Source organism: Lytechinus pictus, chromosome 7 (genome assembly GCF_037042905.1).
Source record: "Lytechinus pictus isolate F3 Inbred chromosome 7, Lp3.0, whole genome shotgun sequence".
Taxonomy (NCBI): domain Eukaryota; kingdom Metazoa; phylum Echinodermata; class Echinoidea; order Temnopleuroida; family Toxopneustidae; genus Lytechinus; species Lytechinus pictus.
The window spans coordinates 14,265,794-14,279,487 of NC_087251.1; the positions used below are offsets into that span (position 1 = coordinate 14,265,794).

Consider the following 13,694-nt stretch of genomic DNA (forward strand, 5'->3'; position numbering starts at 1 on the left):
TCATTCAAAAATAACGAAAATAATACATAAGGTGGAAATCGCCAATTAAAAAGCGCTAAAATGCCTCTCCGAAATATGTCTCGCATCGGTCTCTGAATTGACTCGAATTTGATGACGTCACTGTCTGTACGAGAGGCGTGATTGGCTCTCCCACGTCAAGCTCCACTTGCATGCAAAACCTGTTGCGAGGGTACGTTTTCTCCACACTGACACTGAATACTTCGATCATGAAATGAAAGAAAACCCAGAAGTTTATCTAGATTTGGATTTTCAAATTGATGATTATGCAGATGAAGAGAATGATGATAAAGTTTCTAACTCTAGAAAAACAAAGTGACGTGGATGGTGGTAAATTAAGGGAATTACGGCGGTGATGATGAGTAGGACAATTCAACTTGCAAGCCGATTCGCTACCAACGCATGCAGCTGCTAGCTGCACCGCGGGTCAAATCCATGAAAATGAATTCCATGCAGCATGACCACATCCAGACAGAGTCTCTTTCCTCTATCAACAACATAATGAGAAGGAAAATAATAAAATAACTGTACTTACAAATAAGTGAATATATCCGAACCTAGGCTGAAGGTAAATCAACTCAAGGAATAGCAGCAGACGATATGCACCGACGATGAATTTCACGTGGCTGGAATAGATTGTCACTCGTTCTGTTAGATAAAATGTATCTCATTATATTTTGACTAAATTACGAAACTCGGAGAATTAGTATTCTACATAAAAATTAAGTAACACCTGGTACTATTTTTTGAATTACGATAAAATATTTTTGCAGCAAAGAAATTGAGGTAAATTAAAATAAGATATAAAGGATCATCCACTTAGCCGCATGCGATTGTAAACAAACAATCAAAAGCACATGGCCAGCTTGCTGGACTGAAAATACGTATTTTCAGTTCAGTGGCTTGCTCGCCCATAGAGTTGGATAAAGCGTAGCTTTATCCAACTCTATGTGCTCGCCTTGCTGATTGTTTACAATCGAATGCGAGCTAGGCGGATGATCTTTTATATCTAATTTTAATTCACCTCATTTTCTTTGCTTCAAAAAGGTTTTATCGTAATTCAAAAAATATAGTACCAGGTGTTACTTAATTTTTATGTAGAATACTAATTCTCCGAGTTTCGTAATTTAGTCAAAATAATGAGATAGAAATTTTATCTAACAGAACGAGTGACAATCTCCCAGCCACGTGAAATTCATCGTCGGTGCATACCGTCTGCTGTTATTCCTTGAGTTGATTTACCTTCAGCCTAGGTTCGGATATATTCACTTGTTTGTAAGAACAGTTATATCATTATTTTCATTTTCATTATGTTGTTGATAGAAGAAAGAGACTCTGTCTGGATGTGGTCGTGATGGAATTCATTTTCATGGATTTGACCCGCGGAGCAGCTATCAGCTGCATGTGTTGGTAGCGAATCGGCATGCAAGTTGAATTATCCGACTCATGATCACCGGCGTAATTCCCCTAATGTATACCTCTATCCACGTCACTTTGCATTTTTTCTAGAGCTAGAAACTTCATCATCATTCTCTTCATCTTCATAATCATCAATTTGAAAATCCAAATCTAGCTAAACTTCTGGGTTTTCTTTCATTTCGGGATCGAAGTATTCAGTGACAATGTAGAGAAAACGTACCCTCGCAACAGGTTTTGCATGCAAGTGGAGCTTCACGTGGGAGAGCCAATCACGCCTCTCGTACAGAAAGTGACGTCATAAAAAATCCCCAATTTCGCGGACGTAATTCTGCGTGTTTGAAGCATTCAGAGAGAGAACTTTAAACTATCAATTAACTGAGTTCCATCGGTCTCCATGATAAATGATTTACATCATCGTGTTCTCCTTATTTTCTCCTTTAATTTGATATATGATTCTCCATTTTTACGATTTTCAATATAGTTCTACTTTAATACATAGAGTAGATTTCACTGAGCAAAATGCCAAAAATTTCATCAAAATCGGATAAGAAATAATAAAGTTATTGAAGTTTAAAGTTAAGCAATATTTTTCTGAAAACGGTCGTCATGAATATTCATTAGGTGGGCTGATGATGTCACATCTCCACATTCAGTTTTCTTATGTTATTACATAAAATCATATTTTTTTCATTATTTCATAGTTGTGTGAATAATATGTACCCTTATAATGAAATAAGGTGCAGCAATAGATATCTAATGCACTAAATCAGTTGTCAATCCAATTTTTCTAGTTCTTGGAGGAAAAAATTGAATAAACCTAATTTCATAAAATAAAATACAAAAGAACAAGAGGGGATGTGACATCATCAGCTCACCTAATGAATATTCATGGCGACTGTTTTCACAAAATATTGCTAAACTTTGAAATTCAATAACTTTGTTATTTGTTATCCAATTTTGATGAAATTTTCAGCATTGTGCTCAGTGAATTCTACTCTATTTATTAAGCTATAAATACTTTCAGCCCGGACCATCCCTTTAAATATGCTAATTTATTCATATATTTTCAAAACTCACAAAAAATACTTATTTATTTGTTGATTGATTTTGATTATTTTTGTTCTATCTGAGAGCTACATGAGGTTCACCAAGGTTCTACACAGAGTTTAGAAATTTTGACTAGAAAATTATTTATGCTTAATTTATATGAAATTTATTCATAGATCACAAAAAATGCTTGTATGTAATTTCTTCATCAATTTCAATTCTATATCCTCAATTAATGTCACCACTATAATTCACTACAGTGTCAACTGGGCTGAAATTAAAATTGTGTTAAATTTCGTTGCGAGATGCCGGATGAGCTCCACATCATTGATGTGCTAGTTTAAAATCGGGCACAGTCTTGTTCAGCATCGAAAAAAACAATTTGTTTTCTAAAATAATAATAATAGAATTCAAAACAGCATCATTTCGCTTTTCTTTGTATTCAAACAATATATTTTGTGGAGTAAACTTGATAGTAAACATAGGAGATGATATCCATGACTCTACTGTACTTTACTCCAAATATTTCTACTGAAAATACAAAAGCGAAGAAAGTGTTCAATTGTTTTTCCTTTACAGTATTACAAAATGTACAGCACTCAGTACTGGTGATCTTCAGTTTAAATAGTATATTAAAAACCACAATTCTATTGAAAAATTTGTATTGGAAATATTTTAGCCTATTGTCCATTGTGAATCTGAAATCATCCTATTAAAATCAGGTATTCGAGCAGAGAGAGATAATTTTAAGAATAAACCATGGCAAAACATATGATTTCCTTTCATTTTCCATCTGCCATGCATCTTGTGCTTTACAACAATTCAATGTCACAAATTATAACTAACAAATGAATTCAACTACGTGTATTACAATGGTGATAGAAATCTTGGCTGCTCACAATGAAAATGTGTTACTACTATCACAATACAACATGTCACGTAGTGTGGTCAAAGACTAAATAATCTATGAGATAAGTAATGTAGGTGTTTAATCTAATTCCAGCTGGGATGAAACTCATTTTGGCAAGATGGGGAGCTACTACATCAATCGCACATTCTTCTTTGATGTGCATCCACCGCTGGGTAAGATGTTGATAGGCCTTGCTGGCTATGTGTCTGGATACAATGGCTCCTTCCCATTTGATAAACCTGGAGACAAGTATGGTGACACTGAATACTATGGCATGAGAGCTGTAAGTTTTCCAACCATTATTTTTATTGAATGATAATAATAAACATATAATAGTGCAACTTATAAAGTCTTCATATCCACTATAAAAACTGCAAGGCACAATTTTTTTTAAAAATAGTTTTCCAAAGGTTATTATATTGCTGCTACAGTGTTTGCCTGAAAATACATGTATGGTGGTAATAGTAATTATACTTTATATAATGTATCTTGGAAGTTAAGCAAAGCCAATGGGTTGTAATCTACAGAGATGAAATAATGAATTAAATCTCAGTTAGGCTTGTAGTGTAAATTCACTTTAAGATTAAATAAAGTTATTCAAAGTTGAGATTGCTTTCATTTGCTTTTGGATCATTTGAATTTAATCAAAATTTTTATTGTATATAAGTACAATTGGAGGCCCATTTCATAAAGAGTTCCAACTATTGTAACTTTCATGGCATTGGAAACCTTGATTGTCTTCGGCTAATGAGGGCTGTTACCATGGTAGTTGCCTTAATGGCAAAGTAGCAGTAGTTGTAACTCTTTATGGAACAGGCACCAGTTACATATAATTACTTTTGATCTTTACTTTATTTAGTTTTGTACCACCTTGGGATCACTGATCATCCCTCTGACCTACCTCACAGTGGAAGAAATGACCAAGTCAATTCCTGCAGCAGTAGTTGCATCCTCACTCATTCTTTTTGGTAAGCTTGTTCAGAATGATGAACTTGTCTAGATTGAATAAAAGGTATGTAATTTTTGGCCAATCTTACTTGTATTTCTGTTTATATTTACAACAGAGATGAGTTGAGATTGACATAAAAAAGAAAAATAGTAATAAAAAAAAGAAATTTAGTGTTAACTACCGGTATTAAAGATGAAATATGAGTAAATGTAAATTGACTGTATTCCCTGTATTCTCTGTTTTTTCGTGTAAAGACAAGAAATGCAGGTCCCTAAAATCACTCACTACCTCTTTTTTCTAATTCCTAAAGCCATCCACAGTTTATCTCTCTAGTAATGCATAAAATTTTAAAGGAAAACTATTGCATTGAAAGACAGCTAATTGATGCTGTCAGTTTGAACAATAAAGGCTGATTAATCAATACACATGCATGTGGAGAATGGTCTTTTACACTTTTACAGAATTTTTTTCTTGGTCAATATTGTTTCCTAGACTGTGGATGCCTGACCCTGTCTCAGTACATCCTCCTGGATCCAATCTTAATGGTGTTTATCAGTGCTTCAGTCTTCTCTCTTGTCAAGTTCAGATCCTGTCACTCCAGTCCTTTCAGCCCAAGCTGGTGGGCTTGGATGTCTGTGACAGGAGTGTTCCTGGCATGTACTTTCAGGTATGGAATTACATTTGTCGTGCAGCAACTTTTTGGCCATGATACATATATTTTTTTCTGCCTGTTTATTGTAAATTATGCCCCTAATAAGTTGTTTAATCAAGGAGGTTTATTGTGAGCTCTGTAAATAAGCTGAAAGTTGTTGGTACTTTTACATGTTCCAACTATTAAAATAAAACATGAGAATAGCTTAGTGAATTTGAATAACCCTCACAAAGACATTTTAAATATATTTTGCTTTAAACCAATCTACCAGATGATAGATAACAATGTAATTTGTAACATTCTCATGTCCACTCTTCAGAGTGCTCAAGACGTTAATTGTCCTAATAAGCCTGGCTGGAGCTCAACTGTTGCCTATGTGTATCAGTATTTCAAGGAATGAAAATTCTTGCCAGGGACAGGCATTTATGTATGGAAAACTTATTGAGAAGTAATTAGAAATAAATGAATGATTTATTTTTTGACAGTGTAAAATGGGTTGGATTGTTTGTGATCCTCCTTGCTGGTGTGTCTACAGCTCAGGACCTTTGGAATCTTCTTGGTGACTTGAGTCTTACAAAGGTAAATAGAATTTAAAAGGAATTTTTTCCTAAATCCTGTATAGTGTGACTAAGTCCAGCAAAATGTTTTTTATGGCGTTCTGAACTTTTGACATGGTGTAGGAAATCCTCCCATGTATGCTATTAAAAACACATTAAATGCTTCAGGGCCCCGTCTTACAAAGAGTTACGATTGATCCGATCAACCACAAGTATATGGAAATCCATCAATGTCATAATTTTTCTTCAGGAAATTTGCACAATGTTTTTTGTAAACAAAGAAAAGCACACTTAATTTTCAAGAAAAGTATGAATGTATCAATATACATCATATCTAGAAAATATTTTGAACAAACATGTGTTTAAGATGTTAACATTGGTGGCTTTCCATAGTTGTGGTTGATTGGATCAATCGTAACTCTTTGTAAGATTGGACCCAGGCCTCAATAATTACGTTGTATGGACTAACTCGTAACATCATAATGATATCATGAGATACGTTGATTAATGTTTTGTCATTTTACCTCCTTCAAATAGTTTGCAGTACAGTGAAATGCTCTTTAATACAAAACTATACAAAGCAAGATAAACGGTATTCTGGACCAGGGTTCCGTTTCATAAAGACTTGTTATAATAACAAATACAAAAGATGTATAACAAATGTACCATTAGCCAATCAAATGGAAGGATTTTGCTAGCTTTTAACTGTTATTGCAACTTTGTTATTGTAACAAGTTTTATGAAACGGGCCACAGATGTCTCTTCTTGCCTAATCGATGAGTCTCTGACTTTATGACAAAATAACAAGAATCTCAGTATGTGTACAAATCAGATATGTTCGATTTGGGTATTTTCCATGCACACAGATGACACTGTTTTACCATCTCTTGGCGAGAGTATTGTGTTTGATATGTTTGCCAGCCATCGTCTACTCAGCGTTCTTTGCAATCCACTTCAAAGTCTTAAATCAAAGGTGAGATATGACACAGAATGTGATGACATTCCAGGAATATGATGCAATTTAAAAAAATGAAGATCTTTTAAGATGGTACAGTAATGTAACATATTGCCATATAGAAACTTGTGCAGATCAATGCAATTTAAATTTTTAATTATTCCAAATCTACTTAAATAAAGCGATATTAATTGGTCGCTAGCTCAGAACTAAAATATTAATTGATATAAGAATAAAAGGCTGCAGAAAACAGAAGGTTTCAAGTGAAATATTGAATGTAGGATATCATTTGTCCCCATGTTGGTTCTGCATGCATATTTAAGGATGGGCTAAACATTTGATCCAACTATTGTTTCAATTGCAGTGGGAATGGAGATGGTTTCTACAGCTCAGCATTCCAAGCCAAGCTCATAGGAAACAAACTTCATAATGCAGCTTTGCCGGAAGGTAAGAAAGTCTTAATGTTTGTCATCTGTCAATCAGAAAAATAAAGCCTAAGAAAACAACTATTAAGGGCATAACCAAATACCAAAAGACTCATGAAATTATGGATTCAAATATACTTTACATCACATTTTAAGTCTAGTATAACCAATCCTGGAGAAGCTGGCGTTTCAAATTGTGATTTTCCAGATTTGTATCAATCAAATCTTCTTGATGTCTGGGAATTCATGCCTTAAGGACGTTCCACAGTTATGTTTGTGCGCATCATGATCTGCGCATATTTTACACTGTGCGCGCTGACGTCACAATGGATGAACTTGTGATTTAATCAGCTGTAGGTATAATTATGTGAGCTGATTTTTCTCCTTATCTAAACTTACTGCAGATCTGATGTGTTATTTTATGAAGCTATAATAAACTGGAATTATTCCAGGGACCATTTTTTGTATTCCTCTACAATTTCAAAATTGTTTCTCTGTAGTGCTGCAAAGTATGATGAATATGGCCCCGAGTATGAATAAATGGAAAAGTGGTTCGGAATTTTTCCTCTCATAGATAATGCTTTTGGCGCGTTTTCGGGTGTTTTGAGAAGCAAATTTGCTCTAATAAGAGTGCTGACAGTTTGAAAACAAGCACATAAACCCACATTTTTTAATGATTGAACCTCTTAGGTATACCTTCCTCTACAACTTTGCAAAGTTTGGTGAACCTGACATGGGTTTTGAATAAAGTGCAGCATTTATTTTACTTCTCAAGTTTGTTATTGAAATTTGAAATTTTTGAGGTTGAGTATCTTTCCCGCAATTTCTAAGAACTGAGAGTGTTGTTAGACTTAAATGAGCGAACAATTGACAGCAGTATAGATAGATTACCCATCTTACGGATACAATTATTAATCATATTGCAAAATTTGATGAAATTTTCATGGATTTTGACTGAATAACAGGGCTTTAAACTCAATGTTGTGATCTCGTGAGGTCTAAAAATGCCAAATTCTTTTGGATGCGCACTTTTTAAGAACATCATCCATTTTTGGTCAACTTTTAAGCTCTATAGCAAAAAAATCACGCACATGGACCCATGTTAATTTTTGCATATTTGGAATATTTAGGTGCTAAAGTATCTATGTGCAAAGTATGATGAAAACGACATAGATTTTCAATGTTTGGGAGCAAGACTACGGAACCATTCGCATTTTAGACGGTATTTTGCTTGTTTTCGGCGCATTTTGGGCTGTTTCAAGCCAACTCGCAATACTTTGGACAATGATAATGTGAAAATGAGCACATGGACCCCATAGTTTAAATGTCTTAACTTCTTCAGAATATATTCCTCTACAAATCTAGAGAGTATGAAGAAAATGACATGGATTTTGAATGTTTGGGAGCAGGACTAAGGAACCATTCGTATTTTAGACATTTTGGACGGTATTAGACTTTTTCCCGTTTTAGGCGCATTATCCCGGCGCATATAGACTGTTTCAAGCAAACTCGCAACACTTTGGACACTGATAGTTGAAAAACCAGCACATGGACCCCATATTTCTAATATTTCAATGTTTTCAGAATATATTATTTTACAAATCTAGAGAGTATGATGAAAATGACATGGATTTTGAATGTTTGGGAGCAGAACTACGGAACCATTCATATTTTTAGACAAAGGACGGTATTATCAGACTTTTACTTGTTTTCGGCGCATTTTGGGCTGTTTCAAGCCAACTCGCAACAGCTTAGACACTGATAGCTTAAAAACGAGCACATGGACCCCATGTTTTCAATATTTTAACGTCATCAGAATATATTCCTCTGTAAATCTAGAGAGTATGATGAAAATGACATGGATTTTGAATGTTTAGGAGCAAAACTACGGAACTATTAGAATTTTAGACGGTATTATTAGACTTTTGCACGTTTTCGGCGCATATAACATGTATAAGGTGCATTTCAATATTTTCAAGCCAACTCGCAACACTTTGGACACTGATAGTTTAAAAGCAAGCACATGGACCCTATATTTTTAATATTTTAATGTCTTTAGAATATATTCCTCTACAAATCTAGAGAGTATGATGAAAATGACATGGATTTTTAATGTTTGGGAGCAAATTATCGAACCATTTGCATTTTATAGGGTATTAAGAGACTTTTGCATGTTTTCGGCGCTTTTTAGGCGATTTTCAAGCCAACTTGCAACACTTGGGACACCAATAGTTTAAAAACGAGCACATGGACCCCATATTTTCAATATTTCAATGTTTTCAGAATATATTATTTTACAAATCTAGAGAGTATGATGAAAATGACATGGATTTTGAATGTTTGGGAGCAGAACTACGGAACCATTCATATTTTTAGACAAAGGACGGTATTATCAGACTTTTACTTGTTTTCGGCGCATTTTGGGCTGTTTCAAGCCAACTCGCAACAGTTTAGACACTGATAGCTTAAAAACGAGCACATGGACCCCATGTTTTCAATATTTTAACGTCATCAGAATATATTCCTCTACAAATTTAGAGATAATGATGAAGATGACATGGATTTTGAATGTTTGGGAGCGAAAATACGGGAACCATTCGCATTTTAGACGGTATTATTAGACTTTTGCATGTTTAAGTCGCATTTAGGAGGATTTCAAGCCGTCTCGCAACACTTTGGACACTTATAGTTAAAAAAGGACCACATGGACCCCATATTTTTAATAGTTTAACGGCTTTAGAATACATTCCTCTACAAATCTAGAGATTATGATGAAGATGACATGGATTTTGAATGTTTGGGAGCGAAATACGGGAACGATTCGCCTTATAGACGGTATTATTAGACTTTTGCACGTTTTCGGCGCATTTAGGCGATTTTCAAGCCAACTCGCATCATTTCGAACACTGATAGTTAAAAAACGAGCACATGGACCCCATATTTTTGATATTTTAACGGCTTTAGAATATATTCCTCTACAAATTTAGAGATTATGACGAAAATGACATGGATTTTGAATGTTTGGGAGCAAAAATACGGGAACCATTCGCATTTTAGACGGTATTATTAGACTTTTGCACGTTTTCGGCGCATTTTAGGCGATTTTCAAGCCAACTCGCAACAATTTGGACACTTTTAGTTGAAAAACGAGCACATGGACCCCATATTTTTAACTTCCCAACATCTTCCATATACATTCCTCTACAGTTTAGCCGAATTTGATAAAAATGACATGGATTTTGAAAAAAGTGCAGCTTATGAAATGCTTTTTAAATTTTTGAGTAGATTCACGTCTTTGAAGATTTGTTTTTTCCGAATTTTTGCACCATTCTTGCCAAATGAGGGCGCTGCTGACTCCAAATAGACATAGTTTTACCAATTAAAATACTTTCTCCTACTTTGGTATATACTAAGTTACACATCCTGAAAGTTTTATGAAGTTTGATGCGATATTGAGATAGTAAAGATGATTTAAACTCATTTGGTGAATTCGTGAGGTCTAAGAGAGGCATAATTCTCATGATTGCGCAACATTTCATATCATTCAAATACGGCAACTTTGAAGTCCCATAGAAAAAAAACAAGCACATGAACCTATATTATTTTTTGCATTTTCATAATGCATAGATACCAAAGTAACTCTCTGCAAAATTTGGTGAAAATGACATGGACTTCATTTTAACTGTGGAACGTCCTTAAGTTCTATATTTTTAGGGCAAGGCCATTTAGCCATAAAACACATTTCTATAAGACAGCACAAATTGGAAAATTAAAAAAGTGCACAGCATATCTCCATGGCCATAGCCATGGCCTTCAAATGCCTTCTATTGATTTAAAAGGGGAGTTACAAGAGTTTTTTTTGCACCATTTTTTCTAGACTACTTGGAACTTTCACCCAGATTACACATCGTGCGCATCCTGTGCTTGAGTGGACCCTGACCTTGTTTTATCCTTATTTCTTTCAAATGCAATCAAATAGTTGCACTGGTAATAGTTGACCAATCTTGACAAGTTATATGTCATTTTAAAGCCTAGGGTGTGCTTTTTCAAGCAAAAAAAAAAGAGATGAAATGAAAATTTCAAAATTCATTTCGGGTAAAAATTCATTGTGGGATTTCAGGTGGCAGATCACATACATAGTTTTAAGTAGTTGAGAATAAATTTACTGCTGATATTTTAAAAGTGCCATGGTTTACATCATCTACTATGAAAATCCTTCTATGGATTCTCTCCTTTAGCCATTGCCTATGGATCTTTGATCACATTGAAGAATCATCGATCAGGAGGAGGACTACTTCACTCTCATCATCATCTCTATCCTGAAGGCTTTGGTGCTGTGCAACAACAGGTAGTTAAACTTTTTTCATACTGTCTCTCATCTCTGGTTTGCTTCCACTTTCAGTACATACATGTAGATACTCTATGATGATAGTAAATAATAATTTTGTCATGTTGTAGTTAAATTTGAAATGTATTTTATTTCATACATAAGACAGTTTTATTGGTGTACAAGTAAGCAAATGATATCTTTGGTAAAAGGGGACCACAAAATGGATGTTTGTAGTGCAGTGCTCTGTGTTAAACATCCACGTAAATGATACATAAGAATACTGTTGTTACTTGTACTACACTTGAACAAAAGTCTTAAGTCAGTGCAGGACTTTTTTTGGAGTTCTTTAATGCCAGGAAAATGCAAAGCCGTCTCTTAGAATCTCTCTGTAATAAAAATCTATTCCACTTTGAATGGACAAAAACCAGTTACTGTGTTAATATCCTAATAGTATCAGATTCTCTCCAATGCTTGACAATCTTTAACCCAATGGATACTGATTCTGCTCTAATGCATCCTTGGTTCTATGCAACATATTTGATATAGCGTTATCAGCTTGTATCAGATGGGTTACACTTATCTTATTGTACATGTACTATTATCTATATGATTGATGCATTGCTTTTGTCTCTCAGGTAACTGCATATACTCACAAGGATATGAACAATGAATGGCTGGTGAAAAAGTTTAATGTCAACCCTGACCCAAATGATACATCAGTACAGTATGTCAAACATGGCGATCTCGTAAGACTGGAGCATACTGCGTAAGTAATCTATGTACTCCTTTCATATTGATGGGTTGAAGGGGATCAACTATGGACTTGACTCAGACGGAGACTGTATGGAACCTTTGTAGATGTCTCTGCCTGAATTGAGAAAAGGATGAGTTCAGGGTCTGTTACAAAAACTGCCATCTAACGGTATACTAATTAGAATCCTCAAATTAGATTGGCTGTTGAGTATTTTAGCACGGTATTTATCATTGGATGACAAATTTATTAATTTTAACGCAATAAGGCCTAGATTGGATCCAGATATGAAGTATGATGAGAGCATTTGTATTAATTGTCTGAACTGATTTTTTGTTTGCTGTGATCTCCAAGTCATTTTTTTCAGTGACACCCACACCAGCAAATAAGTTTACTTATCAAATTTAATTAGCACTTTTATTTTGTTGGGGAAACTCTTCAACATAGTTATGCACATTCCTATGGAAAAACCTGCTGCTCAAAATAAATTTTTTGCAGCATTGATGCATAATGTGCTCAGAAAATTGTGATTTTATGCCATGAAAAGTATACCCTTGAAGATAAACTTACATTTCAGTTTTTGTTGAATTCTTTCCAAAGAACTAAAAGAAATCTTCATAGTCATCCGCTACCGGCTCCATTGTCCAGTCGGCACCATCAGGTTACTTGCTATGGAGAGGTAAGATTCATTACAAATTCAGAAATGATTCTGGCTCTACCAATTGATCATACAAATGTTGATTGATTGTGTATAATTATGATGATAATGATACTAAAATGCAGCATTGTTAAAGTGCTTATAAAAATATTGTTAAGCATTGAATATTATTACTCCTCTTTTATATATCTGCCAATAAAGTGTTTAAGAATTTCAAGGAATAACACAAGGAATTGGAAAGGTATAGGCAAACTTTATCTGTAAGTTCTTGGTTATTGCGATGCGACGGACAAAAAGATTTGACCTGATTGTGAAGCATTTTGTGTATGACTCTTTTATTTGACCACAGCACTCAAGAGATCTGCTTCTTGTAACAAGAGGCCTGTGCATCTTTTAACATTTTCCAGACAATCTGGCATAGAATTGGATGCACTGTCTAAAATTGTCTTTCACTTTAAGTCAGATCGTTTGTCACTTCCTTTCTAACCTCTTCCCCATCTTCTTTGCCTTTGTGATCTCTTCTGAATACCAATGATTTGATGGTTGTGGGGCAACATACAACAACACTTAACAGGGGTTTGCTTGTCAAGAATGTCTGAAAAAATTCTTTAATATTGATCAATCAACTTGGTGATGTTAGTTTCCAGAAGATTCAAGATAATTTATTGTCATGCATAAAAATACAAAAAATTCGCTTTCGGGCATAAAGTTACAAACATGAATACAATAAACAATGGCATAAATAATACATTTGACAAACAATCATAACTGTTAAAATATGTATTGCACAACTGTACGAGAAGAAAAGAGAGAGAAGGAAAGGGGGAGAATGAGATCATAGAGGATAGAAGAGAAAAAATAGAAGATAAGAAAAGAAGAGAAGTCAGAGAGAAATAGGACAATGCAATTGTGCAACCTACTTGTACAGTACCAGTCACATATCTCTAACACCCGTCCACCCGTCCCTACCAGAGAATGATACATTATCTATTGCTCTCTGGCCGAAACAGGCAAACGGGTATC

General features: G+C 34.6%; 1 protein-coding gene across 1 annotated transcript in view; it reads left to right on the plus strand.

The window, feature by feature from the left end:
- Nucleotides 1-1,844: 1,844 nt before the first annotated feature.
- Nucleotides 1,845-13,694, plus strand: part of LOC129264907 (protein O-mannosyl-transferase 2-like) — a 35,950-nt gene continuing 24,100 nt past the window's right edge. The window contains exons 1-9 of the mRNA XM_064101997.1: nucleotides 1,845-3,677; nucleotides 4,254-4,362; nucleotides 4,836-5,010; nucleotides 5,481-5,574; nucleotides 6,419-6,525; nucleotides 6,872-6,954; nucleotides 11,171-11,280; nucleotides 11,898-12,028; nucleotides 12,614-12,692. Coding sequence (XP_063958067.1) covers nucleotides 3,513-3,677; nucleotides 4,254-4,362; nucleotides 4,836-5,010; nucleotides 5,481-5,574; nucleotides 6,419-6,525; nucleotides 6,872-6,954; nucleotides 11,171-11,280; nucleotides 11,898-12,028; nucleotides 12,614-12,692 — 1,053 coding nt within the window. The 5' untranslated portion in view covers nucleotides 1,845-3,512. The remainder of the gene's footprint in view (nucleotides 3,678-4,253; nucleotides 4,363-4,835; nucleotides 5,011-5,480; nucleotides 5,575-6,418; nucleotides 6,526-6,871; nucleotides 6,955-11,170; nucleotides 11,281-11,897; nucleotides 12,029-12,613; nucleotides 12,693-13,694) is intronic.